Source organism: Diaphorina citri, unplaced genomic scaffold (assembly GCF_000475195.1).
Source record: "Diaphorina citri unplaced genomic scaffold, Diaci psyllid genome assembly version 1.1 scaffold545, whole genome shotgun sequence".
NCBI lineage: Eukaryota > Metazoa > Arthropoda > Insecta > Hemiptera > Psyllidae > Diaphorina > Diaphorina citri.
This window is the reverse complement of record NW_007377979.1, coordinates 120,696-147,335: the sequence shown is the minus strand read 5'-3', so window position 1 is coordinate 147,335 and position 26,640 is coordinate 120,696. Positions and strand designations below refer to the sequence as shown.

At 39.9% G+C, this 26,640-nt stretch overlaps 1 protein-coding gene across 1 annotated transcript; it reads right to left on the bottom strand.

The window, feature by feature from the left end:
• Positions 1-8,950: 8,950 nt before the first annotated feature.
• On the bottom strand, positions 8,951-25,822 carry LOC103509950. The gene is made up of 9 exons (XM_026824130.1): positions 25,708-25,822; positions 25,009-25,218; positions 24,004-24,249; positions 15,763-15,966; positions 14,928-15,120; positions 13,170-13,654; positions 12,520-12,653; positions 9,857-10,113; positions 8,951-9,539 (listed from the first exon to the last, which is right to left on the bottom strand). Exons 1-9 carry the CDS (start codon positions 25,805-25,807, stop codon positions 8,951-8,953), a joined length of 2,418 nt encoding a protein of 805 aa, XP_026679931.1. The 5' UTR covers positions 25,808-25,822.
• Positions 25,823-26,640: the final 818 nt, after the last annotated feature.

Sequence of the window (26,640 nt, the reverse complement as noted above, 5' to 3'; positions counted from 1 at the left end):
TGGGTGGTGGGTGTGGTGGGTGTGTGATGGGTGTGGTGTGTGTGTGTGTGTGGTGGGATGTGTGTGATGAGTGTGGTGTGTGTGTGTGTGGTGGGATGTGTGTGATGGGTGTGGTGTGTGTGTGGGGGGGTGTGTTTGTGTGTGTGTGGTGGTCCCGTACAAAGGACGGGTCAACCACTAGTTGTAAATAATTATATAAATTTATTAGTCACCCTGTTGTTTATTCTAATTTCTTCAAGCAGTCGACAATGCTCGGGGATGAGACGAGATAGTGAAAAGAAGAAGAATATGATGATGATGATGAAGAGAAGAAGAAGAAGTAGGGAAAAAAACAGGGAGAAGCAGAAGGAAGAAAGCAAGGAGGAGGAGAAGAAGAAGAAAAGGAGAAAGAAGAGAAGGAGGAGAAAAAGGAGAAGAAAAAGAAGGAAGAAGATGAGTGTTTCACCGTCCTTTTTATCTCGTAGCAATGAAGCAACTGCCAGCCTAGTTAGCTTAGCAGTAAAATCTTACATAAGTACTGATTTTCTTTAATCACGATCGAATAAACTACGGGCTAAAAAATTCCCGGAGGGACGGACCCAGCTTGTTTTTTTCAAAGACATTTATACAATTGAAGGAGTTTTAACAGTAAAGTCCTAGGTACCTCTAGTGTCAAAATTAATAAACCAAATTTAAAATCATAGTGATTTCTCGAAATATTTAATTTTTTATTTCTTTTTCTCGCCTTTTAACAAAGCTAACAAAACAAAATAATAAAAAACTAAGCAGGATTCGATTTAATAGTATTTTAGTTAAAAATAAATGGGTTTTTAGCGAAATCCAGTTATTAGAATATAACCTTTTCCCCCTTCACAAATAGGACTGAAAAGTCCCTACACACTAGCACTGAGCAGGCTCAAACTATCTTGTATGTATATATTTTTTTCTTTCTTTTTTATATGGTTAAGCACCTATTTTTTTTTCGTAAATATTGTTAAAAAAGTACATTTCAAAAATATTGTTAAAAGTTCGATTTAAAAAGTTTCAATGAGCAATCAAGCGTGCCGGGAGGTACGCGAACGTCAAGAGTTCGAAGTCGTAGTAACACACAAAAAACTCGTAAATCAAGGCTATCAACATCAGAACAACTGTATTTCGCTAAAACCACCCCAATATATTAGAAAAAAAAAAGATCAAAAAAAAAACATTTAAAAAAAAAAAAAAAAAAAAAATCCCACAGAAAGGACGTATTGTCCCTTTAGGGTTGAAAGGGTTAAAGAATTGAAAAGAAGAGCAATCTCCATGGCCGAATGGGTATCACACTAGGCTTGCACACCGGAGGTCCCGGGTCCGATTCCCAGCGGGGCTGAAGTTTTTTCAGGCCGTTCTTGGAGTTCGGGGTGCACTCAGCCTCATGAGGACAAATGAGTAGCTACTTTAGTCGAGTAGCTTTCTTTTAAAGAGGTTTGACAGAGGGATCTGTAACTGCTATGGTCTTATCGTCCCGAAATCGAAGAGAGAAGGAAGACAGGATAGGAGAAAGCCAGCTGTCTGGCTGGCTGAAATTAACTGGCTGAAATTTAACTAGTTTAATAGAAAAACACATTGCATACTTTTCAAAATTGCAGGCGCATTTGAAACTTTGGGGGGCGTGTACCTCCTTTAGGAAGGATTTTCGCAACTTTTACTATAGAGTTGACCCCCCCTAAAACGGGAATCGAACCTGCGGCCTAGCGCTTACCAGGCAGACGCACTACCACTAGGCTGGCAATGTCCTGGTTTAAGTGTGACAGAAACCGACAGGTATGAATATGAAGCCAGAGATGCTTTTTAACCCTTTCACTCCGACTTACTTTAGGAAGAATCTTTCAATTTTTCTGATCAGGCATTATTATTTGGACCTGTATAAAGTTTTATGCCCTCCTAGGACTACTGAACAAAAATCGATCTGGAGACAAAACTAGACAAGTTAGCCAAGTGAATTTTACTGACGTCTTAGATCACAAAAGAAACATTTGAAAAACACTGAGAACGGAATTTTTTCCCCACAGAAAAGGACGTATTGTCCCTTTAGGGATGAAAGGGTTAAAGAATTGAAAAGAAGAGCAACCTCCATGGCCGAATGGGTATCACACTAGGCTTGCACGCCGGAGGTCCCGGGTCCAAATCCCAGCGGGGCTGAAGTTTTTTCAGGCCAGTTCTTGGAGTTCGGGGTGCACTCAGCCTCATGAGGACAAATGAGTAGCTACTTTAGTCGAGTAGCTTTTTTTAAGAGGTTTGACAGAGGGATCTGTAACTGTAACTGCTATGGTCTTATCGTCCCGAAATCGAAGAGAGAATCGAACCCACGAATCGAATCGAACCCGCGGCCTAGCGCTTACAAGGCAGACGCGCTACCAACTAAGCTAACTAGGCTGGCAAATCGAGTAGCGACCAGTTGCGGCTTCACCAGTGTAAAAAGATCGATACACGAGTAGATGAGAATTCATAGTAAAGGAGGCGGTAAAGTAATGCCGAGGTAAAGTTCTCCGCTTTACCACAAAGAATTCATGACTGATTTTTTCCCCCTAATATTGAGAGAGGGAGTAAAAAAAAATTTCATTGTGAGAAACAATACAATTTTTAATGGTGAAAAATAATGTAATCAGTGTTGTATTATAAAAAAATATTTTTTAACTTAAATTTATAAAAATAAAAAATTGTAAATACAGTAGAACCCCGATTTTATGAACTAATTGGGGCCAAGGGTAGTTCATAAAATTGGGGTTCCATATAAAAGTTCATAAAATCGGGGTTACATTAGAAAACAGAGAAAATATGGCATATTTTCGACAGTAAATGCTTATTTATTGATTTATCTGTCCTTTTAGTGACATATTATGTAACTAAAGGGACAAAATATGTTCATGTTAGCATTATTGTTAACAATTTCTGTGAGGATTTAAATAAAAAATCGGAAATTTTTGTTTGCATTATCAGAAAAAATCTGATTTTCGAGTAAAAAATAAATAAAAAGCTCGGATTTTCGAGTTCATATAACCGAGGTTCGTAAAATCGGGGTTCTACTGTAATGATATAAAATATTTCTCTCACTTTTTTTTTTTTTTTAACTTGAACGTTAAGGTTCATGGAAAGTCATTTGGGGTTTTGGGGAGTTGAATCGGAGAGTGATTCACCTCTCACTTCCCCATATTTCTGTTCCACAAAGCTGATTATGTGGAAAGGAAAGTGCGACCTTTTCTTTTTGGGGGAAGAAAACCGCCATCTGGCTAGGCTGGTTAGGATTAGGTTCTTCTCCCTGTTTAAAATCTCACAGCCAGATGCTAGTCTCCTCCCCTGTCTAATGTCTCCTAGTTGGACAACTATGATTCATCCAGATGAATATGGCAGCAAGGAGTCATCGACCCAAAATGAAAGAACCAATCAGAATGCGAGAACTCCTTGCATTGTTGCAATTGAGGTAAAGGTCTATTTTTATAAACTCTCTCTTTTAAAAAGCAGAGGTAGCTTCGATCTGTAACCTTTTTTTTGAGGGTCAAGTCCAAGAGGTTGAATTCTAGAACAGGTAAAGATGGTATCTATTTTTAGTACTCGCATCGGGTACTTATTATGCAATTTGGTATGTTTGTGATCATTCATTATCATTACCTATCTGGATTTAGTAGACATCGTACACCTAATAGTGTTTGTGGGAAACACTCCCCTTATGAAACTTATCTGAATCAGGAAAACTCGAAAACAGATTCTTGTCTTGTACAATTTATAATCACCAACATTTATTCAGTACTTGTAGAACAATAAACATGTGTGGGAACACTCCCCTTAGGAACTTTAAACTTATTTCTTAAGAATTTACATGTCTATCTGGAAAAATGTAAAAGCTCAACTTGGAAACTTGGAACGTCCCCTTAAACAATTTGAGCTTGTTATCCTTGGGTGTTTTAGATACTGGTGGAAAAGCGCAGATAAAATTTGAAAAATAAAAAAAAAAGGGAAAAAAAAAAAAAAAAAAAAAAAAAAAAAAAAAAAAAAATGTATAGGATAATAGTTAAAGTAATCGGATAACGGAGGTAGAAAAAATATTAATGTAGGTACGACACCTAAATAAATAATAATTAATAGATAGTAAAAAAAGAGTAAAAATTGTGCGGCATGATTTGTGACTTTCGTAAGGTAGCAAAAACGTAAAAAAAGAGGTAAGTACCTAATGGAAAAAAAAGAAAGAAAATAGGACCTAATTAAAGAAATAAACAATAACAAAAAAATATTCAACGCGATGGCAAAAGCATACAAGAAGTCCGGATTACAAAAAAACCAATTCTTAACAAAATGGGCTTAACTGCACAAAAGGATTACAATCAAATAAAAAACATTATACGTCAGATTCTCAATGCTGATAAAATTCCATGCCTTGGGTGTGGGATTGAACCCATGCCCTCCTGATTATGAGGCAAGTTTTTTGACCACTGCACCACCAATTCTAATTAAACTGCCATTTCACCAATACCAAAAAAAAAAAAAAAAAAAAAAAAAAAAAAAAAAAAAGGACCTAATTAAAGAAATAAACAATAACAAAAAAATATTCAACGCGATGGCAAAAGCATACTAGAAATCCGGGTTACAAAAAAACCAATTCTTAACAAAATGGGCTTAACTGCACAAAAGGATTACAATCAAATAAAAAATATATACTTAATTCCCACCCGGGGTGGACTTTATCTGATACAGATTAGGTTAATTCTTGGAATGGCTGGCTTTCTCCAATCCTATCTTCCTCTCTACATTTTTGGGATGATGAGATTTCTATTGTTACAGTTCCCTCTATCAATTCTCAAAATGATTTAAAGAAATAAATCTTTAGGTACCTACTTAGGCGTGTGTAACTGTTGTGTGTTATAAAAATAGTATTTGTCTGCTAAATAGAAATACAATTCAATTATGTGGTCCACAACAAACTATTTATATACTTATTGATTTTTAGGAAATTAGGAATTAACGAAAAATATATAGTTTCGTCTTCTTAGTATTATTAATGAAAGAATCATTAAACACATTATGCTTACCTACGATAAAATGGGTAAAATAAAATTATTGCGATTTTTTTTCTTATTCTTTCAATATTATTTTAACGTTTAGGAGAGGCGAGAAGGTATAACATACTAACTACATACTAATATAGGAGAATATGCATGGGTATTGATAAATATTGCTATCGTCTCTTGTATTTCATCAACCAAAATATATCCAGATCAAAAGCACAAATCTGGGTTCCAATATAACAGATGTTGTTGTAGCGGCTTTAGCTATAGCCGAAAGGTGATGACTAAATAGAGAAAATATCTCTTCTATCAGCCATACACCAGGGTGATGGTCTCTGGCCATGTTTAATTGGCTCGTCCTGAACCGCAGTCAACCATTGTGAGGACTTGTGCTGGTTTTTTTCAAGCAGAGAAACCAAGCAGAGAGAAATTGAGATCTTTTAAACTGAAACTATCAGTATAAAAGATCTAAATAAAGAACAATAATCAATTTTTCCGACTACAACGAGTGGCATAAAATATCCAGTTATCCAGAATCCAGTATGAACTTTTTCAAGTCAAGTTTGAAATTAACCCCATACCCGGTGAATTAATCATGGGTATGATACACCCTAGGAATGTATCACACATAGCTGACTCAAAACCCACCGTGTATGGACAAATGAAACAGTCAGAAGACATGAAATTGTGTTCGAAATCCACTCGACCTCGCAAAATGTGATAGAAGTGTGGACTGAAATTTGCCTGATTTGGTTGAGACTAAAATACAAGGACAAAAAACTTAAGCACATAAAGTATTTGCTTATAAAAAAAGTGGGGGGAATAAGAAAAATAAAAATCCAATTGTCAACACGATAAAAAATTTCAATAAAACCTCCCCCAGGCAATTCGACTGTGGCTATTCGTGGATTCGCATTCCTGCTTTTTTTTTTTTTTTTTTTCAATGAGGTTTTTTTTCGATTAGGCGCTTTATGGGGGATTTCACTAATCTTCTTTTTAGCCCCTAACAGCCTGTTAACTTAACAGCCCTGTTAAGCCTATACAAATCAAATGGAACTTAACAGGCCTTCTAAGGACTGAAAAAACAATGGTGAAATCCACACTTATTATGGTAAGGTCGCGCCGAATCAAAAATCAAAGAGTTTAAATCTATCGAACACTCGAATAAGCATCATTCAATAGGTTAAGGAAAGTCGTGTGATGTTCACACCAGATTTTTATTTCATTCTCAAAGAGGTTTGATAGATGGAACTGTCACAACCTAATTGTTTTAAAGTGATACTTACCATGGCTGTCATCAGGAGGAGGTTTAAATTTGAATCATTAAACACATTATGCTTACCTACGATAAAATGGGTAAAATAAAATTATTGCGATTTTTTTTCTTATTCTTTCAATATTATTTTTAGATTATTTTAACGTTTAGGAGAGGCGAGAAGGTATAACATACTAACTACATACTAATATAGGAGAATATGCACGGGTATTGATAAATATTGCTATCGTCTCTTGTATTTCATCAACCAAATATACCTACCCAGATCAAAAGCTCAAATCTGGGTTCCAGTATAACAGATGTTGTTGTTATAGCGGCTTTAGCTATAGCCGAAAGGTGATGACTAAATAGAGAAAATATCTCTTACTAAATAGAGAAAATATGTAGTAGGTCTTTTTTTTTTTTTTTTTTTTTTAGTTAATTTTATCACCAACAGTTGGTACTTGTGTGTGTAAGCTCATTCTGCAAAAATATAAAATAAAGTAAATTTAACTTTTTGTTATCTATGATTTAACATGAAATGTTTTTAATTGGATGCCTTTTTTACTTAAAGAGGTTTGATAGAGGGAACAGTAACTGCTAAGGTCATAAGGTTCTGAAAGCAAAGAGAGCAGAAGGGCAGAATAGATGAAAGCCAGTCATTCTACAAATAAGCCTAAACTGTTTAGGAAGAAAGCAAAGAGAGCAGAAGGGCAGAATAGATGAAAGCCAGTCATTCTACAAATAAGCCTAAACTGTTTAGGAAAAAGTTTGCCAAGGGCGAGAATCGAACCCACGACCTGGCACTTAGAAGACAGACGCGCTACCCTCCAAGTCAACTCTAGGCTGGCGTGAAACGTGAAAGTCTTTCGAATTCTACCAACTTCATTTTTTTGTTTAGGAAAAAGTTTGCCAAGGGCGGGAATCGAAACCGCGACCTAGCACTTAGAAGACAGACACGCTACCCTCCAAGTCAACTAGGCTGGCGTGAAATAAATCTAAAAACATGATGTAAACAAGATGGCGCCAACATGGGTTGCGTTATGGGGATCAGGATTCGATGCGAAATCTCCCTATTAATGTTCTGAAGTATCTTTCGAGTTATATGGACGCCGTGTATCTATTTGATTATGCAATACCCTATTAATGTTCTGAAGTATCTTTCGAGTTATATGGACGCCGTGTATCTATTTGATTATGCAATGTGCACGATGTAGATCCAACCCATTGAAAATGGATTTGAACGTATCGTTCGGTTATCGGTTCCCAATGGATCACTGAAGTTAAGCAACGATACGGGTGGTTGGTATCCAGATGGGCTAACATCTGGGTAATCGCGTGCTGAGAACCTTTTCCAGAGCCATTTTTTTCAAAGACATTTATACAATCGAAGGCGTTTTAACAGTAAAGTCCTAGGTACCTCTAGTTTCAAAATTAATAAGTTTAAGCAACGATACGGGTGGTTGGTATCCAGATGGGCTAACATCTGGGTAATCGCGTGCTGAGAACCTTTTCCAGAGCCATTTTTTTCATAGACATTTATACAATCGAAGGAGTTTTAACAGTAAAGTCCTAGGTACCTCTAGTGTCAAAATTAATAAGCCAAATTTAAAATCATAGTGATTTCTCGAAATATTTCATTCTTTATTTCTTTTTCTCGCCTTTTAACAAAGCTAACAAAACAAAATAATAAAAAACTAAGCAGGATTCGATTTAATAATATTTTAGTTAAAAATAAATGGGTTTTTAGCGAAATCCAGTTATTAGAATATAACCTTTTCCCCCTTCACAAATAGGACTGAAAAGTCCCTACACACTAGCACTGAGCAGGTTCAAACTATTTTGTATGTATATATTTTTTTCTCTTCTTTTTTACTTTCTTTTTTATATGGTTAAGCACCTACATTTTTTTTTTTTTTCGTAAATATTGTTAAAAATAATATTTTAGTTAAAAATAAATGGGTTTTTAGCGAAATCCAGTTATTAGAATATACCCTTTTCCCCCTTCACAAATAGGACTGAAAAGTCCCTACACACTAGCACTGAGCAGGTTCAAACTGTCTTGTATGTATATATTTTTTTCTCTTCTTTTTTACTTTCTTTTCGTAAATATTGTTAAAAAAGTACATTTCAAAAATATTGTTAAAAGATTTATTTAAAAAGTTTCATTGAGTAATCAAGCGTGCCGGGAGGTACGCGAACGTCAAGAGTTCGAAGTCGTAGTAACACACAAAAAACTCGTAAATCGAGGCTATCAAAATCAGAACAACTGTATTTCGCTAAAACCAGCCCACGTCAAGAGTTCGAAGTCGTAGTAACACACAAAAAACTCGTAAATCGAGGCTATCAAAATCAGAACAACTGTATTTCGCTAAAACCACCCCAATATATTAGAAGAAGATCTGTAAGATTCTACCTATTTCCTTAACATACAATAAAACATATAGGTATACGAGAACAAAATATTACGAGTTTGATATGGACGTCGCATTGGTGTAATACCGGTCTTTAAATTGTTACACCAACACTTGAATTTGAAATACGACAGGAATTTTCCATTATAGGTACTTCGCAAGCATTTACTCTCACAGGCAAGGTGTAATATTCCTTTCGTGGTATTACACTTTTTACCAGCACTGTTAGAACATATTTCTTCCAGCATGGACTCAAAAAAGTTTCAAACCTCGCGCGAGCTTCGGTCGTTGTCGGAATCCTTCTGATATCGCTTCGAATCGGGCGATCCTCGCGCCATGTCGGGCGAAATCGGCCCGGATCGTATTTCCGGCGAACTTCTTAACTCGTTTTTACATCGCGAGCCTTCGGGCCGGAAATGTTTCGCGATGTTGTCATATTTCTCACTCCCAGTGTTGCCAAATTCGCGCGAGCTTCGGTCGTTGTCGGAATCCTTCTGATATCGCTTCGAATCGGGCGATCCTCGCGCCATGTCGGGCGAAATCGGCCCGGTTCGTATTTCCGGCGAACTTCTTAACTCGTTTTTACATCGCGAGCCTTCGGGCCGGAAATGTTTCCCGACGTTGTCATATTTCTCACTCCCAGTGTTGCCAAACGAATCGATTTCTTCGTCGCTGAAGTCGTCATCGATTATTTCATCATCGATTTCGTCGCTCAAATCGATTTCGTCATCGATATTGAAGCTGGCTAGGGCGCTCATGAACAGCGGATTGCCGATGATGTTCGGGTGTGCTCGGGTATTGTCGACGCTGCCCGAAGGTGATTCGGACTGGTGAACGTCTGCGTTGGCGTATCTGTAAAAAGTGAAACAGGAAGGGGATTTTTTTTTTTTTAAATAAAAATCTCGCGAAAGGTGGATAGTTTTTTTGACCTTTATCTGTTGGAAGAAAATGACTTTGTGATCATAGTAATGAGTTATTGACAGTATTGGAGTGGAAAAAAGGCAACATACAAAGAAACGAGTTAGCTTAGGTACTTTTTTTTATTATTTTACTACTAAGAGAGGTTTGATAAAGGAAACTGTGACTGCTGAAGTCTTATCGTCCCGAAATCGAAGAGTTTGAAAATAAGAATCAAGGGGAAAATGACAGGACATGTTTATATTACTCACTTGGGCACGGCCTCTACAAGTCCAATATCCACAACCTGGTGTCTCCCCTGGGCTCCATATCTATACTCGTCTGCGGTGCCAAACCCCGCTTGTCTACCGCTAGCGAAAATCCCGTCGCCTTGAGCGGCGCGAAACTCTCTCTCCCGCCCAGCCCCAGATGCGGGACCGACCTCGTCTCTCGCGACGAGGAGCGCTCTCTCCTGCCCGACTTCGTCCGTGGCTCGGGCGAGAAATTTCTCCTCGCGGCCGGGAAAGGGGTTTCGCGCGGGCGAGTGTGCTTCGCTGGCTGATAGCCGCCACTCGGAGGCGGGGCCGCTGCTACTGGAGGAGTGATCGGTGTCAGATTTACGCGACCCGCGGGACCGAGAGCGGCGCCGCTCCTTGTGTTCGCCTGCGGGGGAGGGAACGCAGTATTATTACAGTGGGGTAGAGCACATTAAAACAACATATAAGTTATTTGCATAGTAAAGTGATTTATTTAGACTGTCGAATTAATGCAAGTAGTCCTTTGTGTAATTTTATTGACATTATATGGTACCTTTATAGGTTTATCTCAACAGTTTAGTATTGCACCACTTTATTGATTTAAAACTACCTATTGACTTTTTTCTTCTCAACAAAGTTTTTCCAAAGTTCTTTTGTTGGTGTAGTCCGCGGTGAAAGACATTCGTCTGGTAATCAGCAAGGCATGTGTTCAATCCCAGTCGAGGTATGAAATTTTGTCCTCAACAAAAGTTGATGATTTGGCATTAATAGTGCTAGCCTACGGCTGGAGTAAAGGGACTTTATGTCTTGTTGGAGCAGTATAAACAATGTTTTATTATAGGTAGAATGTGGATAAACTTCGATTTTCTTTCAAACATATTCTATAACAAAAAGTTCCAAAAGTCTTCGACTTACCTTTACTATGGCGTGCCGACTTATGATGATGGTGGGCATGTTGTCATATCTATCAGCCATACACCAGGGTGATGGTCTCTGGCCATGTTTAATTGGCTCGTCCTGAACCGCAGTCAACCATTGTGAGGACTTGGGCTGGTTCTTTTCAAGCAGAGAGACCAAGCATAGAGAAATCGAAATCTTTTATACTGAAACCATCAGTATAAAAGATCTAAATTAAGAACGTTAATCAATTTTTCCGACTACAACGAGTGGCGTAAACTATCCAGTTATCCAGAATCCAGTATGAACTTTTTCAAGTCAAGTTTGAAATTAACCCCATAGCCAGTGAATTAATCATGGGCATGATACACCCTACGAATGTATCACACATAGCTGACTCAAAACCCACCGTGTATGGACAAATGAAACAGTCAGAAGACATGAAGTTGTGTTCGACAAAACAAAATAATAAAAAACTAAGCAGGATTCGATTTAATAATATTTTAGTTAAAAATAAATGGGTTTTTAGCGAAATCCAGTTATTAAAATATATAACCTTTTCCCCCCTTCACAAATAGGACTGAAAAGTCCCTACACACTAGCACTGAGCAGGTTCAAACTATCTTGTATGTATATATTTTTTTCTCTTCTTTTTTATATGGTTAAGCACCTACATTTTTTTTCCCGTAAATATTGTTAAAAAAGTACCTAAATTTAAAAAATATTGTTAAAAGATTGATTTAAAAAGTTTCAATGAGCAATCAAGCGAGCCGGGAGGTACGCGAACGTCAAGAGTTCGAAGTGGTAGTAACACACAAAAAACTCGTAAATCAAGGCTATCGACATCAGAATAACTGTATTTTGCTAAAATCACCCGAATATATTAGAAGAAGATCTGTAAGATTCTATTTCCTTAACATACAATAAAACATATAGGTATACGAGAACAAAATATTACGAGTTTGATATGGACGTCGCATTGGTGTAATACCGGTCTTTAAATTATTACACCAACACTTGAATTTGAAATACGACAGTAATTTTCCATTATAGGTTATAGGTACTTCGCAAGCATTTACTCTCACTGGCAAGGTGTAATATTCCTTTCGTGGTATTACACTTTTTACCAGCACTGTTAGAACATATTTCTTCCAGCATGGACTCAAAAAAGTTTCAAACCTTTTCAGCCGGCAGCTTCGCCAGACCCATCAGTTGGCGACATTTGAGTTAAGCAACACGGAGCGAGGTGTGAATCTGGCCGGGTGACATGGTAAGAAATAAAGCTGCTGGCCAAATTGGATTGAACTATTATGAATCATTAGCCTAATATTACTCTATTATACAGGGTGTTCTTTTTCTTCTTCTTTGGATTCATTTATTTTGTAGAACAAAATCGAGAGAACAAATTTTTTGAACACTCTGTATGAAAAACTAGCATTGCAAAAGCAAAATAAAAAAAATTCAGATTTTTTTTAAACGTAGTTTGTGAGGGGGGTTAGAAAGAGAGGGCAAGAATAGACAATTCAAAGAGCGAGAAGGAGGAAAAGAAATGGAGATAGTTTTTTTTTTTATGAAAAGTGCCATCATGAAAAGAGGAACGTCGACAAAAGAATCAGTTCATATAAAAATCAACATTATAATTGTACAAGATGGTATTGATTTCAGTGTGATTTTTTTCATTGAACTATTTTGGTATAAATTCCAGATGACATGATAGAAAGCTCCCGCCCAACTTCGTCCGTGGCTCGGGCGAGAAATTTCTCCTCGCGGCCGGGAAAGGGGTTTCGCGCGGGCGAGTGTGCTTCGCTGGCTGATAGCCGCCACTCGGAGGCGGGGCCGCTGCTACTGGAGGAGTGATCGGTGTCAGATTTACGCGACCCGCGGGACCGAGAGCGGCGCCGCTCCTTGTGTTCGCCTGCGGGGGAGGGAACGAAATATTATTACAGTGGGGTCGAGTACATTGAAACACAGCCTTTTGAATTACGTAAGACGTACAGGTTGGTATCTTATTATTTTCTATTTCGATACATGTGATGAAATGCATTCATACGTATACAGTCATTTAGGGAAAAAGTGTCTGAGTGATGTTTACAGTTCACAGAACTACTACACAGTTATATTTAATCGATACGTACTTTAAGTGTCACTCCATTATAAATTATAAGGTTTTATTTGACCTAATATTTCGGTTTGTTTGTGTTTGGGTGTCAAATCTTGTAACTCTTATTCAAGTCACTTTAACTGGGCCCATCGACTTGAAACTGGGTACACTTTATGTATTCTGGATGACAATAGGTGATATTCTAACAAAATATTGGGATATTTACGTTTCAGTTATGAAAGCTCTTTTTTTTTCTTCTTCTCTCGCCTTTTTCATTCGTTAAATTTCAAAATATTTTCCAACAAAAAGTTTCCAAAGTCTTCGACTTACCTTTACTATGGCGTGCCGACTTATGATGATGGTGGGCATGTTGTTTGCCAGTCACACCCAATTTGGCCTGCTCCACCCCCAACTCACCCATTCCGGCTAAACCTCCATTCACACCCATACTACTACCATTTACAACCCCATTCATAAGATTACCATTTAAACCTCCATTCATAACGTTCACACCCATAGTACTACCATTTACAACCCCATTCACAAAGTTACTATTACCAGTTCCATTCATAACACTTCCATTCACACCCATTGTACTACCATTCACAAAGTTACTACTACCAGCTCCATTCATAAGACATCCATTTACACCCATAGCACTATTTACTCCTCCATTCATAAGATTACTATTCACCCCTCTATTCATGCCCATTAGCATCGCACAATTCTTGCTCTCCGTACGGGAGGGCACGGGGGGTTTGATTTCATCGTCTTCCTCACTCAGATGAGTGTGAGGGGGCACGGTGGGCGGGGACCTGAGAAAGGGGAGGGGGGGGGGGGGTAGTTGAACGAAGAAAAGGGAGTTTCAGTTTAATTTTTTTGAAGACCTGGGGCGCTTTAAAGGCAGACGCGATATTAGCATCAGCTAACTAGTTTAATCTTTCTTAAGCCCTTTCACCCCGGACTTATTTAGGAAGAATCTTTTTAATTTTCCAGGATCAGGCATTATTATTTAGGCTATAAATAAGACCTCTACAACGTCTCATGTCCTCGGTTGGACTACTGAAGGAAAAATCGGGTGTGGAGAGCAAAACTAGACAAGTTAGCCAAGTGAATTTTACTGACCGTCTTAGATCACAAAAGAAACATTTGAAAAACACCGAGACCGGAATTTTTTCGATAGATCTAGGATGATGTTAAGGCGGTCTCTTCCTGATCCCTTGTGTCCCGCGTCCATTTTAATTTAGGACTATTGCTAGGATGATACATCCAATTTTAAAAATCATGTTGCTGTGGGACGTAGGTATTGTCCCTTTAGGGGTGAAAGGGTTTAAAAAAAAAAAAAGATATTGTACCTGAGAACCGCTTTTGCATTACTCAAGGCACATTCTTTTACATTCATTTCTATCCAAGAACGGAAAAGTCAGAAAATTTCCACCCTGGCCGGGATTCAAACCCAGCACCTCCAGGTTGAGAGTCAGTGCTCTTGACCACTCAGCCACAGAGGTGGGCCATCAGCTAACTAGGCTGGTATAATTAGCCAAATCCCCTTTAGAAATAAGCCATTCATTTCCAACGAAAGTCACAACTTTGGGTCGGGATTGTGTTTTTTAGTCCGTCCTTCCTTTATTATTACGATAGTAATAATAAAAGGTATAGGGACGGGCTATTGTATTCGCTTCAGTGTCTGTCTGTGTGTCTGTCCCCATAGAAGGACTTATCCAAACCTGGTCGACCTATATGTCAAATTAAAGGTCTTCTTACAAGGAACACGAAAGTGGTGATACAAATTTGGTCCAGAAAACCAAAAAAAAAAAAAATTTTTTTAGTCCGTCCTTCCTTTATTATTACGATAGTAATAATAAAAGGTATAGGGACGGGCTATTGTATTCGCTTCAGTGTCTGTCTGTCTGTTGTCTGTTCCCATAGAAGGACTTATCCAAACCTGGTCGACCTATATATCAAATTAAAGGTCTTCTTACAAGGAACACGAAAGTGGTGATACAAATTTGGTCCAGAAAACCAAAAAGTAAAAAAAAAAAAAAAAAAATGGTTTTTGGGGGATTTTTGTCTATTCTAGCGACTCACACATTGCATCGGTCCCGCTTGCAATAGGTCTTGGTGTCGATGACCCTCGCGTGAGATGCATCGGCCGACCCGCTACTGTTCTGCTGGGCTACTAGGATCTCATCCGTGCTGTCCTCACACGCCGGATTGTACACGAGTCGCATGCGGTTGATGTTGGTCGCCTTGTTGATGCTCATGGGACTCTGAGAGGCACCTGGGAACAGGGACAAGTCCATAATAGCAAATGTCTTTTGACATTCAAAGTACAAGTTGTATGTATTTATTTTTCTACAAATTATTTTTCTAAATTTTCTGCAAACTTGTATCATCCTAGTCATTTTTTTTTTTTTTTTAACCTAATAATGTATGTGTGTTTTATTTTTTGCTTTACCTTTTCAAGATGATCTGTGATATTTTAATTTTGTTTTTATTGTCTAACTATGTTTTTAATTTTTGTTTATTTTTTATTATTTGTGACATTTTGTAAAAAGAGCTCTCTCTGCTCGTAAATATACACCCGTTTTGCGGGTATTATTTATTTATTAACAACATGTCCTCATATGTGTACATTTTGTCCTCATAGGTGTACATTTTGTTCTCAATTGTGGACCATTTTGTCCTCATATGTGAACATTTTGTCCTCTTTTGTGGACATTTGAGTACATTTTGTCCTCTTTTGTGGACATTTGAGTACATTTTGTCCTCTTGTGGACATTTTGTCCTCAATTGCGGACAATTTTGTCCTCATATGTGGACATTTTCGTAGATATATGTGGATATTATGTCTTCAATTGTGGACATTTTGTCCTCGCTTGTGCACATTTTTGTCCTCATTTAAGTACAACACTTCACTTACCACTAGCGCTGGTTCGCTCGAGCGGAGTTCGTCCTAACCACACCCAGTCGTGTGAGTTGTCCTCGCTGGTGGACACCTTGTTGTAGGCGTGCCCATTGGGCGGCTTGGAGAAGGGGAGCGCCGAGGTGGTGGTGGAGAAGGAAGAGAAGAAGCCCGTGCCCCCGCCACTGGTGGGTCCAGTGTGAGGACGGCCCAGTGCTGGATCTGAAATGAGGCCGGGGATTTGAGTTAGATTTTTTTTTTTATTTTCAATGAGGTTTTTTTTTCGAATTTGAAATGTAAAATGTAAATGTACATTTTACATTTTGCATTTTGCATTTTCCATTTTGCGGTTCGCACATCTCTGTCCACAGGTCATTGACCTCTCAGATTGTTACCTGGTCGACAGGCGTCTGGCTGGATTGGTTACCAGGAGGGGTTGGGAACCAGCTCTTGCCCAATCAAAGGGAAGAGATTTTTTCTTCTTCTCATTTTTCTCTCTTCCCTTATTCTCATCGTATGAGAATAAGGGAAGATTTTTCTCTCTTCCCTTATTCTCATCTTTGTTTCAAAAGCTTAAGGTTGTGGTTATGTATCGGGTTGAGATAGGCAAGGTTGGTAAACTAACTTTGTTTTTAAGTTACCACTCCCATGTCTAAAAAGGATTTCATTCTTTATTCGTCATACTTCGTATAGAGAAAGGAAAGTGAATTTCTTCGCACGAATCGCCAGTGCCAAATATGCCTTGGAAGCGTTCTTCGATCCCGCTTACGCGTTCGACTCTTTCAAATTGTTGAAATACTTCATAATCTCAAAGTAGTTATTACTGATGCCCAAATTCTCGTGAATTTCGTTCGATGCCTCTTCGGTGTTGCGATTTTCGTCTGGACCGTCACCTCTTCGATCGCCGGGGTCGTCAAATTCCGTAATGCAGGGATTGACGCTAGGACCTTCCTTGGCGAGACAAGGGTCTTCGAACATTCGATTATAGTCGATCCCACGCGGGAATTGCGACTTTTTCGCGTGGCTCTTGCGCGGTTTTCGTTTCAGCATGTCGGATAGTTTGAGATCGTCTTCGGGTGAGATTCGATAGGACGCGAGCCGATTTTCGCTCCCGTTGTTCGGAACATTTCGCTGATAATCGTCTGAGTCCGGTGAACTTCGCGAATTGTCGTGCGAGCTTCGAGAATTGTCGCGCGAGCGGCAGTTCTTCAAAGTCTATCTCTACCTTGACGTTGGCCGTGAGGAGGGGAGATGTCTCCTTGACCGGACCTCCTGTAATGGGGAAAATAGAGGTTAATGCCCTCGCCAACAGCAGAATTTCCAATGGAAAATTTTTCAGAATTTTATTGGCACAGCCCATTTTTTAGTCAATCTGTCTCGAATTTATTGAACGTGAGTGTATACCTAATTGAATAGAAATTTTTTTTTAGTGGGTTAGACGCGTTTACTGTTAACCGTACTTGAAAAAAAAAAGGCCTCCTTTCGCCATAACTCCTTCGAGGGCCCCATAAGGGTTCTTTTTCGGAGGTCCACAGGTCATTGACCTCTCAGATCGTTACCTGGTCGACAGGCGTCTGGCTGTAGGAACGCTACACGCAGCAATTCTCCTCTCCCTTCTCCCACTGCTATGACACGGGGGTGTTTAGATCCCGCCCTCATCGGAGCAAATGCTACCACCTGGAAATAATAGAATAGAATAGAATAGAATAGAATATACCTTGTTGATCCTGCGAGAATGAGACTGAAAAGTCCCTTTACTCCCGCAGTCTGAAGAAATTATCTCAAATTCTTTGTGGTAAAGCAGAGTTTTTTCACAACGTTAGTGGATATCACAACACTACTAAGTGCCTCCTTTGCAATCAATTTCCATATTTCAATAATCTTTTTACACTCGTAATGCCGCCACTGGTCACTACTCCATTAAAGTAGCTACTGAATTGTCCTCACGAGGCTGAGGGCACCCCGAATTCAAAGCACAGAGCCGAAAAAAACTTACACCCCGCCGGGAATCGAACCCGGGACTCCTGCGTGCAAGCCTAGTGTGATACCCATAGATTAGTTTAGTACATAGTTTTAACATTGTACTACATACAATTGTATATTTGTACAAATAAAAATTGATTGATTGATACCCACTCGGCCATGGAAGTTGCTTATTGCTCGGCCACCCTTACACCCCGCCGGGAATCGAACCCGGGACTCCTGCGTGCAAGCCTAGTGTGATACCCATACAGATTAGTTTAGTACGTAGTTTTAACATTGTACTACATACAATTGTATATTTGTACAAATAAAAATTGATTGATTGATTGATTGATACCCACTCGGCCATGGAAGTTGCTTATTGCTCGGCCCACGGTTCTGGGCCAATGTAGTGTATCCATATACAAACCTGAGGGTTCAAGCTGTCCACAATGAGAAGATACTCCGAGGCCGGGATATCACGAAGTGACACTCGGGTGTTATCGGAAAACGAAAGTTCAATGTCCAGCAATCCTTCCTGTGAAGTAGAAAAGAAAACGTGTGTAAGAACCGTTGAGTGCCCTGCACTGGGTCTCAAAAGACTCCAAATACTTGGACATCCAGGCAGTGGCGTAGCGTAGTCTAAATTCAAGTGTAGGGCGTGTAGGGCTCATGCACAGGTCTACCAAGTCCCATCACAGTACATGCCATTCCTGTGAAGTAGAAAAGAAAACGTGTGTAAGAACCGTTGAGTGCCCTGCACTGGGTCTCAAAAGACTCCAAATACTTGGACATCCAGCCAGTGGCGTAGCGTAGTCTAAATTCAAGTGTAGGGCCCATGCACAGGTCTACCAAGTCCCATCACAGTACATGCCAACTAGGGCGCTCATGAACAGCGGATTGCCGATGATGTTCGGGTGTGCTCGGGTATTGTCGACGCTGCCCGAAGGTGATTCGGACTGGTGGACGTCTGCGTTGGCGTATCTGTGAAAAGTGAAACAGGAAGGGGATTTTTTTTTATAAAATCTCGCGAAAGATGGATAGTTTTTTTTTTGACTTTTATCTGTTGGAAGAAAATGACTTTGTGATCATAGTAATGAGTTACTGACGGTATTGGAGTAAAAAAAAGGCGAAGAAACGAGTTAGCCTAGGTACTTTTTTATTATTTTACTACTAAGAGAGGTTTGATAAAGGAAACTGTGACTACTGAAGTCTTATCGTCCCGAAATCGAAGAGTTTGAAAATAAGAATCAAGGGGAAAATGACAGGACATGTTTATATTACTCACTTGGGCACGGCCTCTACAAGTCCAATATCCACAACCTGGTGTCTCCCCTGGGCTCCATATCTATACTCGTCTGCGGTGCCAAACCCTGCTTGTCTACCGCCAGCGAAAATCCCGTCGCCTTGAGCGGCGCGAAACTCTCTCTCCCGCCCAGCCCCAGACGCGGGACCGACCTCGTCTCTCGCGGCGAGGAGCGCTCTCTCCCGCCCAACTTCGTCCGTGGCTCGGGCGAGAAATTTCTCCTCGCGGCCGGGAAAGGGGTTTCGCGCGGGCGAGTGTGCTTCGCTGGCTGATAGCCGCCACTCGGAGGCGGGGCCGCTGCTACTGGAGGAGTGATCGGTGTCAGATTTACGCGACCCGCGGGACCGAGAGCGGCGCCGCTCCTTGTGTTCGCCTGCGGGGGAGGGAACGCAGTATTATTACAGTGGGGTAGAGCACATTAAAACAACATATAAGTTATTTGCATAGTAAAGTGATTTATTTAGACTGTCGAATTAATGCAAGTAGTCCTTTGTGTAATTTTATTGACATTATATGGTACCTTTATAGGTTTATCTCAACAGTTTAGTATTGCACCACTTTATTGATTTAAAACTACCTATTGACTTTTTTCTTCTCAACAAAGTTTTTCCAAAGTTCTTTTGTTGGTGTAGTCCGCGGTGAAAGACATTCGTCTGGTAATCAGCAAGGCATGTGTTCAATCCCAGTCGAGGTATGAAATTTTGTCCTCAACAAAAGTTGATGATTTGGCATTAATAGTGCTAGCCTACGGCTGGAGTAAAGGGACTTTATGTCTTGTTGGAGCAGTATAAACAATGTTTTATTATAGGTAGAATGTGGATAAACTTCGATTTTCTTTCAAACATATTCTATAACAAAAAGTTCCAAAAGTCTTCGACTTACCTTTACTATGGCGTGCCGACTTATGATGATGGTGGGCATGTTGTCTGCCAGTCACACCCAATTTGGCCTGCTCCACCCCCAACTCACCCATTCCGGCTAAACCTCCATTCACACCCATACTACTACCATTTACAACCCCATTCATAAGATTACCATTTAAACCTCCATTCATAACGTTCACACCCATAGTACTACCATTTACAACCCCATTCACAAAGTTACTATTACCAGTTCCATTCATAACACTTCCATTCACACCCATTGTACTACCATTCACAAAGTTACTACTACCAGCTCCATTCATAAGACATCCATTTACACCCATAGCACTATTTACTCCTCCATTCATAAGATTACTATTCACTCCTCTATTCATGCCCATTAGCATCGCACAATTCTTGCTCTCCGTACGGGAGGGCACGGGGGGTTTGATTTCATCGTCTTCCTCACTCAGATGAGTGTGAGGGGGCACGGTGGGCGGGGACCTGAGAAAGGGGAGGGGGGGGATGTTAGTTGAACGAAGAAAAGGGAGTTTCAAGTTTAATTTTTTGAAGACCTGGGGCGCTTTAAAGGCAGACGCGATATTAGCATCAGCTAACTAGTTATCTTTCTTAACCCTTTCACCCCGACTTATTTTAGGAAGAATCTTTTAATTTTCCAGATCAGGCATTATTATTTAGGCTATAAATAAGACCTCTACAACGTCTCATGTCCTCGTTGGACTACTGAAGAAAAATCGGTGTGGAGACAAAACTAGACAAGTTAGCCAAGTGAATTTTACTGACGTCTTAGATCACAAAAGAAACATTTGAAAAACACCGAGACCGGAATTTTTTCGATAGATCTAGGATGATGTTAAGGCGGTCTCTTCCTGATCCCTTGTGTCCCGCGTCCATTTTAATTTAGGACTATTGCTAGGATGATACATCCAATTTTAAAAATCATGTTGCTGTGGGACGTAGGTATTGTCCCTTTAGGGGTGAAAGGGTTTAAAAAAAAAAAAAGATATTGTACCTGAGAACCGCTTTTGCATTACTCAAGGCACATTCTTTTACATTCATTTCTATCCAAGAACGGAAAAGTCAGAAAATTTCCACCCTGGCCGGGATTCAAACCCAGTCCTCACGAGATCAAGACTTCGGCGCCCCCCTTTCGAGGTATGGACGCAACTTGAAAATACTCTTTAACAAATATTACAATAAAACATGGATTAACAAAGCTGAGATAAATCTTAGAAAATCATAAAAAAACGAAACATTTGTAAAAAAATAATAATGGCGGACAAAAACACAGAGAGGAATAAATAAAAAAACATACAAAAATAAAAATTATACAATGACACAAAAAAGAGGATATGGTTGTTTAAAAGTGAACATTTTTTTTTAGTTTTCAAGAGATGACTAGAATTGGAGGTGTAACAAAAACTGTACAAGGAAAAAATATAATATTGTAAAAGAACTAAAATAAGAAGGGGGGGATTTATAGAATAGTATCTAACTAAAAATAAAATTAATACTGTAGGGACAGGACTTGAAAGTTCCTCTACCCCAGCACTATAGGGTACAAGGACTGGTGGGTACTAAGTGTGGACTGAAATTTGCCTGATTTGGTTGAGACTAAAATACAAGGACAAAAAACTTAAGCACATAAAGTATTTGCTTATAAAAAAGGAGGGGGGAATAAGAAAAATAAAAATCCAATTGTCAACACGATAAAAAATTTCAATAAAAACCTCCCCCAGGCAATTCGACCGTGGCTATTCGTGAATTTGTACCAAAAAATTCTTCGTTTTCATTGGTTACAAAATTCTTCGTTTTTGATTGGTTACCAGGAGGGGTTGGGAACCAGCTCTTGCCCAATCAAAGGGAAGAGATTTTTTCTTCTTCTCATTTTTCTCTCTTCCCTTCTTCTCATCGTATGTATACTTTGTTTCAAAAGCTTAAGGTTGTGGTTATGTATCGGGTTGAGATAGGCAAGGTTGGTAAACTAACCTTGTTTTTAAGTTACCACTCCCATGTCGTCGCATGCGGTTGATGTTGGTCGCCTTGTTGATGCTCATGGGACTCTGAGAGGCACCTGGGAACAGGGACAAGTCCATAATAGCAAACGTCCAAGACAAGAACTTTATTGGTATTTTTCCTTGTTTTAAAATTAAAAACATACATTTTCTACGAGATCACATATCCAACCTACCGCTGAAACCATTTACCAAGAAGAATATGGTCTTTTTTTATTATGCCTCTCTGTGCGCGAAGAGGCAACACAGAGGTCATTTTTTACTCTTCGGGCGTAATGACGTTAGCACACTTGCTGCTACTTGGAAACTTATGTATTTTCAATGGTTATCTGCAAGAGGGGCCTCTGGGTGAAATTTTGCCATTTGATGAAAAATTTAAGAGTCTGTCTCATTCAAGGGAGATGTTTTCATACATGGGGACAAACACCATAGAACATGCTTTGGCAGCTAAAATGTATTCGGAAAGGAATTTTTATTTGGCAACCAGCCTGAGGCTGGCAGATTGTTTATGTGTTTTTTAAAAAATATATAATCTCTTCTTCTTGGGTAACTATGAAGGTCTTTGGTGATGGGGGTTTTACCATCCATTGATTTGGTGAGAAGTTAAGCTAGCTGTTTGCTAAACTTCGGGGAACGGATGCATTCTACGTTTAAAATTTATCCTAGTAAAATGTACAACTTACGTAGATCCTAACTCAGTTGTGTATTATGTACATTTTTGTCCTCATTTGAGTACAACACTTCACTTACCACTAGCGCTGAATCGCTCGAGCGGAGTTCGACCTAATCACACCCAGTCGTGAGAGTTGTCCTCGTTTGTGGACACCTTGTTGTAGGCGTGCCCATTTGTGCACTTTATGTCCTCATATGTGCACAGTTTTGTCCTCATATGTGGACATTTTTTATCCTCATAGGTGTACATTTTGTTCTCAATATTGTGGACAATTTTGTCCTCATATGTGAACATTTTGTCCACACATGTGGACATTTTGTCCTCATTTGTGGACATTTTGTCCTCGCTTGTGCACATTTTTGTCCTCATTTAAGTACAACACTTCACTTACCACTAGCGCTGGTTCGTTCGAGCGGAGTTCGTCCTAACCACACCCAGTCGTGTGAGTTGTCCTCGCTGGTGGACACCTTGTTGTAGGCGTGCCCATTGGGCGGCTTGGAGAAGGGCAGCGCCGAGGTGGTGGTGGAGAAGGAAGAGAAGAAGCTCGTGCCCCCGCCACTGGTGGGTCCAGTGTGAGGACGGCCCAGTGCTGGATCTGAAATGAGGCCGGGGATGTTTTAGATTTTTTTTTTAATTTATTTCCAATGAGGTTTTTTTTCGATTAGGCGCTTTATGGTGGATTTCACTAATCTTCTTTTTAGCCCCTAACAGCCTGTTAGCTTAACAGCCCTGTTAAGCCTATACAAATCAAATGGATCTTAACAGGCCTTCTAAGGACTGAAAAAACAATGGTGGAATCCACACTTATTATGGTAAGGTCGGGCCGAATCAAAAATCAAAGAGTTTAAGTCTATCGAACACTCAAATAAGCATCATTCAATAGGATAAGGAAAGTCGTGTGATGTTCACACCAGATTTTTATTTCATGTAATGTAATGTAATAAAGTGCTTTATTTTTATTTTTGTAATTGGTACAAGGTAGCAATACAAAATAATTAAATTTCATTCTCAAAGAGGTTTGATAGATGGAACTGTAAATACTTAATTGTTTTAAAGTGATACTTACCATGGCTGTCATCAGGAGGAGGTTTAAATTTCCTTTATGGTGGATTTCACTAATCTTCTTTTTAGCCCCTAACAGCCTGTTAGCTTAACAGCCCTGTTAAGCCTATACAAATCAAATGGAACTTAACGGGCCTTCTAAGGACTGAAAAAATACTGGCAAAATTCACACTTATTACGGTAAGGTCGCGCCGAATCAAAAATCAAAGAGTTTAAGTCTATCGAAGAGGAACCTGGAACTGCTCAGGACTCATCGTCCTGAAATTGAAGTTTATCTTGGACATTTTTTTATTTTATTCTTAAAGAGGTTTGATAGATGGAACTGTCACAACCTAATTGTTTTAAAGTGGTACTTACCATGGCTGTCATCAGGAGGAGGTTTAAATTTGGACGCATACATGACACAGGACAGGACGAATATGATGATCGCAATACAGAACGAGGTTAGAAGGACGTACATGCCGATTTCCAGAGGCGCAAGGTTCGCATTGTGGTGGGGGTGGTGGGGGCCCAGGAGGTTGTTGATGGAGAGAGTGTGGTGGGAGTGCCGCTGGGCCACCACTGACGGCTGGTCGTTCGAGTCGGAGTCTTTCAGGGGGACACCTGAGAGAGGAAAGAAAGGGGATGTAAGTCACATAAGTAAGTAAATAATTATAATATAATCATTAAATTGCGAATAATTTTTGGTAAGTAGAGCCTCCAGCCTCCACAGAACTTTTGTAGATATCACAGCATTACTGAAGTCTGTCATACTGAAATCTCATAGAAAAAAAAAAAACAGTGTTACCAAATCCGTAGTACATCATCGTATCTTCCTTTATTTTTTTATTTTTATTTTTTTTTTTTACTTTTTTGTTGTGTGTGTGTTGAGAATGTTGAGATGTACGCATGTATGTTTCATCCGTTTTTTTATTTTTATTTTAATAAATGTTAATTAAAAAAAAAAAACATTAAAATGTGCGATAGAATTACTCACCGATTAAAATGTCCCTCAAATCGGACGACAGGAAATCTTTGGAGCGCGAGTCTCCCGCCCCAAACTTCCCGGCACTGCCATCGTTCTGCACAAAGTCTGATTTCTGCCCTCCGCCTACGCCACTGACGGAGTCTGTGCCGAAATTCTCAAAGTCTATCTCCACTTTGACGTTGGCCGTGAGGAGGGGAGATGTCTTCTTGACCGGGCCTCCTGTAATGGGGAAGACAGATATGGTTACATTTTGTTTTTTCGTTTTTTTTTTTTTTTTTTTTTACTTTTTTGTTGTGTGTGTTGAGATGTACATATGTATATGTATGTATGTTTTTTTTTTTTATTTTAATAAATGTTCATAAAAAACCATTAAAATGTGCGATAGAATTACTCACCGATTAAAATGTCCCTCAAATCAGACGACAGGAAATCTTTGGAGCGCGAGTCTCCCGCCCCAAACTTCCCGGCACTGCCATCGTTCTGTACAAAGTCTGATTTCTGCCCTCCGCCTACGCCACTGGCGGAGTCCGCGCCGAAATTCTCAAAGTCTATCTCCACTTTGACGTTGGCCGTGAGGAGGGGAGATGTCTTCTTGACCGGGCCTCCTGTAATGGGGAAGACAGATATGGTTACACACGTCTGGCTAGGGGACGTTAAACAGAGAGAAGACTAGCGTCTGGCTGTGGGACTATAAACAGGGAGGAGAACAGCTAACCCTAACCTGCCTCGGTAGCTGGCAGTTCTTCAAAGTCTATCTCTACCTTGACGTTGGCCGTGAGGAGGGGAGATGTCTCCTTGACCGGACCTCCTGTAATGGGGAAAACAGAGGTTAACGCCCTCGCCAACAGCAGAATTTCCAATGGAAATTTTTTCAGAATTTTATTGGTACAGCCCATTTTTTAGTCAATCTGTCTCGAATTTATTGAACGTGAGTGTATACCTAATTGAACAGATTTTTTTTTAGTGGGTTAGACAAAGCGTTTACTGTTAACCGTACTTGAAAAAAAAGGCCTCCTTTCGCCATAACTCCTTCGAGGGCCCCATAAGGGTTCTTTTTCGGAGGTCCACAGGTCATTGACCTCTCAGATCGTTACCTGGTCGACAGGCGTCTGGCTGTAGGAACGCTACACGCAGCAATTCTCCTCTCCCTTCTCCCACTGCTATGACACGGGGGTGTTTAGATCCCGCCCTCATCGGAGCAAATGCTACCACCTGGAAATAATAGAATAGAATAGAATAGAATAGAATAGAATATACCTTGTTCTCCACTTTGACGTTGGCCGTGAGGAGGGGAGATGTCTTCTTGACCGGGCCTCCTGTAATGGGGAAGACAGATATGGTTACACACGTTACGCAGACGTTAAACAGAGAGTAGATCTCCACTTTGACGTTGGCCGTGAGGAGGGGAGATGTCTTCTTGACCGGGCCTCCTGTAATGGGGAAGACAGATATGGTTACACACGTCACGCGGACGTTAAACAGAGAGAAGACTAGCGTCTGGCTGTGGGACTACAAACAGGGAGGAGAACAGCTAACCCTAACCTGCCTCGGTAGCTGGCAGTTCTTTTACCTATAATGTACCTCATCACTAGCTATCTTCCAGGCTTTGATCTGGCTCAGTTTGGTATCGCCTAGTTGTATATCGAGCGGAAATGCATATAGTAAACTGAGCTAGGGCCACTGTAGTTATACTTACCTATAATGTACTCAAAGTCTATCTCTACCTTGACGTTGGCCGTGAGGAGGGGAGATGTCTCCTTGACCGGACCTCCTGTAATGGGGAAAACAGAGGTTAATGCCCTCGCCAACAGCAGAATTTCCAATGGAAAAACAAAGTCTATCTCTACCTTGACGTTGGCCGTGAGGAGGGGAGATGTCTCCTTGACCGGACCTCCTGTAATGGGGAAAACAGAGGTTAACGCCCTCGCCAACAGCAGAATTTCCAATGGAAATTTTTTCAGAATTTTATTGGTACAGCCCATTTTTTAGTCAATCTGTCTCGAATTTATTGAACGTGAGTGTATACC

Coding starts and splice junctions, on each gene's coding strand:
- LOC103509950 (XM_026824130.1), bottom strand. CDS start 25,807: ATGAGGGCGGGATCTAAACACCCCCGTGTCATAGCAGTGGGAGAAGGG. Junction 13,655..14,927: donor AAGCGGGACCGATGCAATGT/GTGAGTCGCTAG, acceptor CCCCTTTCTCAG/GTCCCCGCCCACCGTGCCCC. Junction 9,540..9,856: donor CTTGTAGAGGCCGTGCCCAA/GTGAGTAATATA, acceptor CACTTTTTACAG/ATACGCCAACGCAGACGTTC.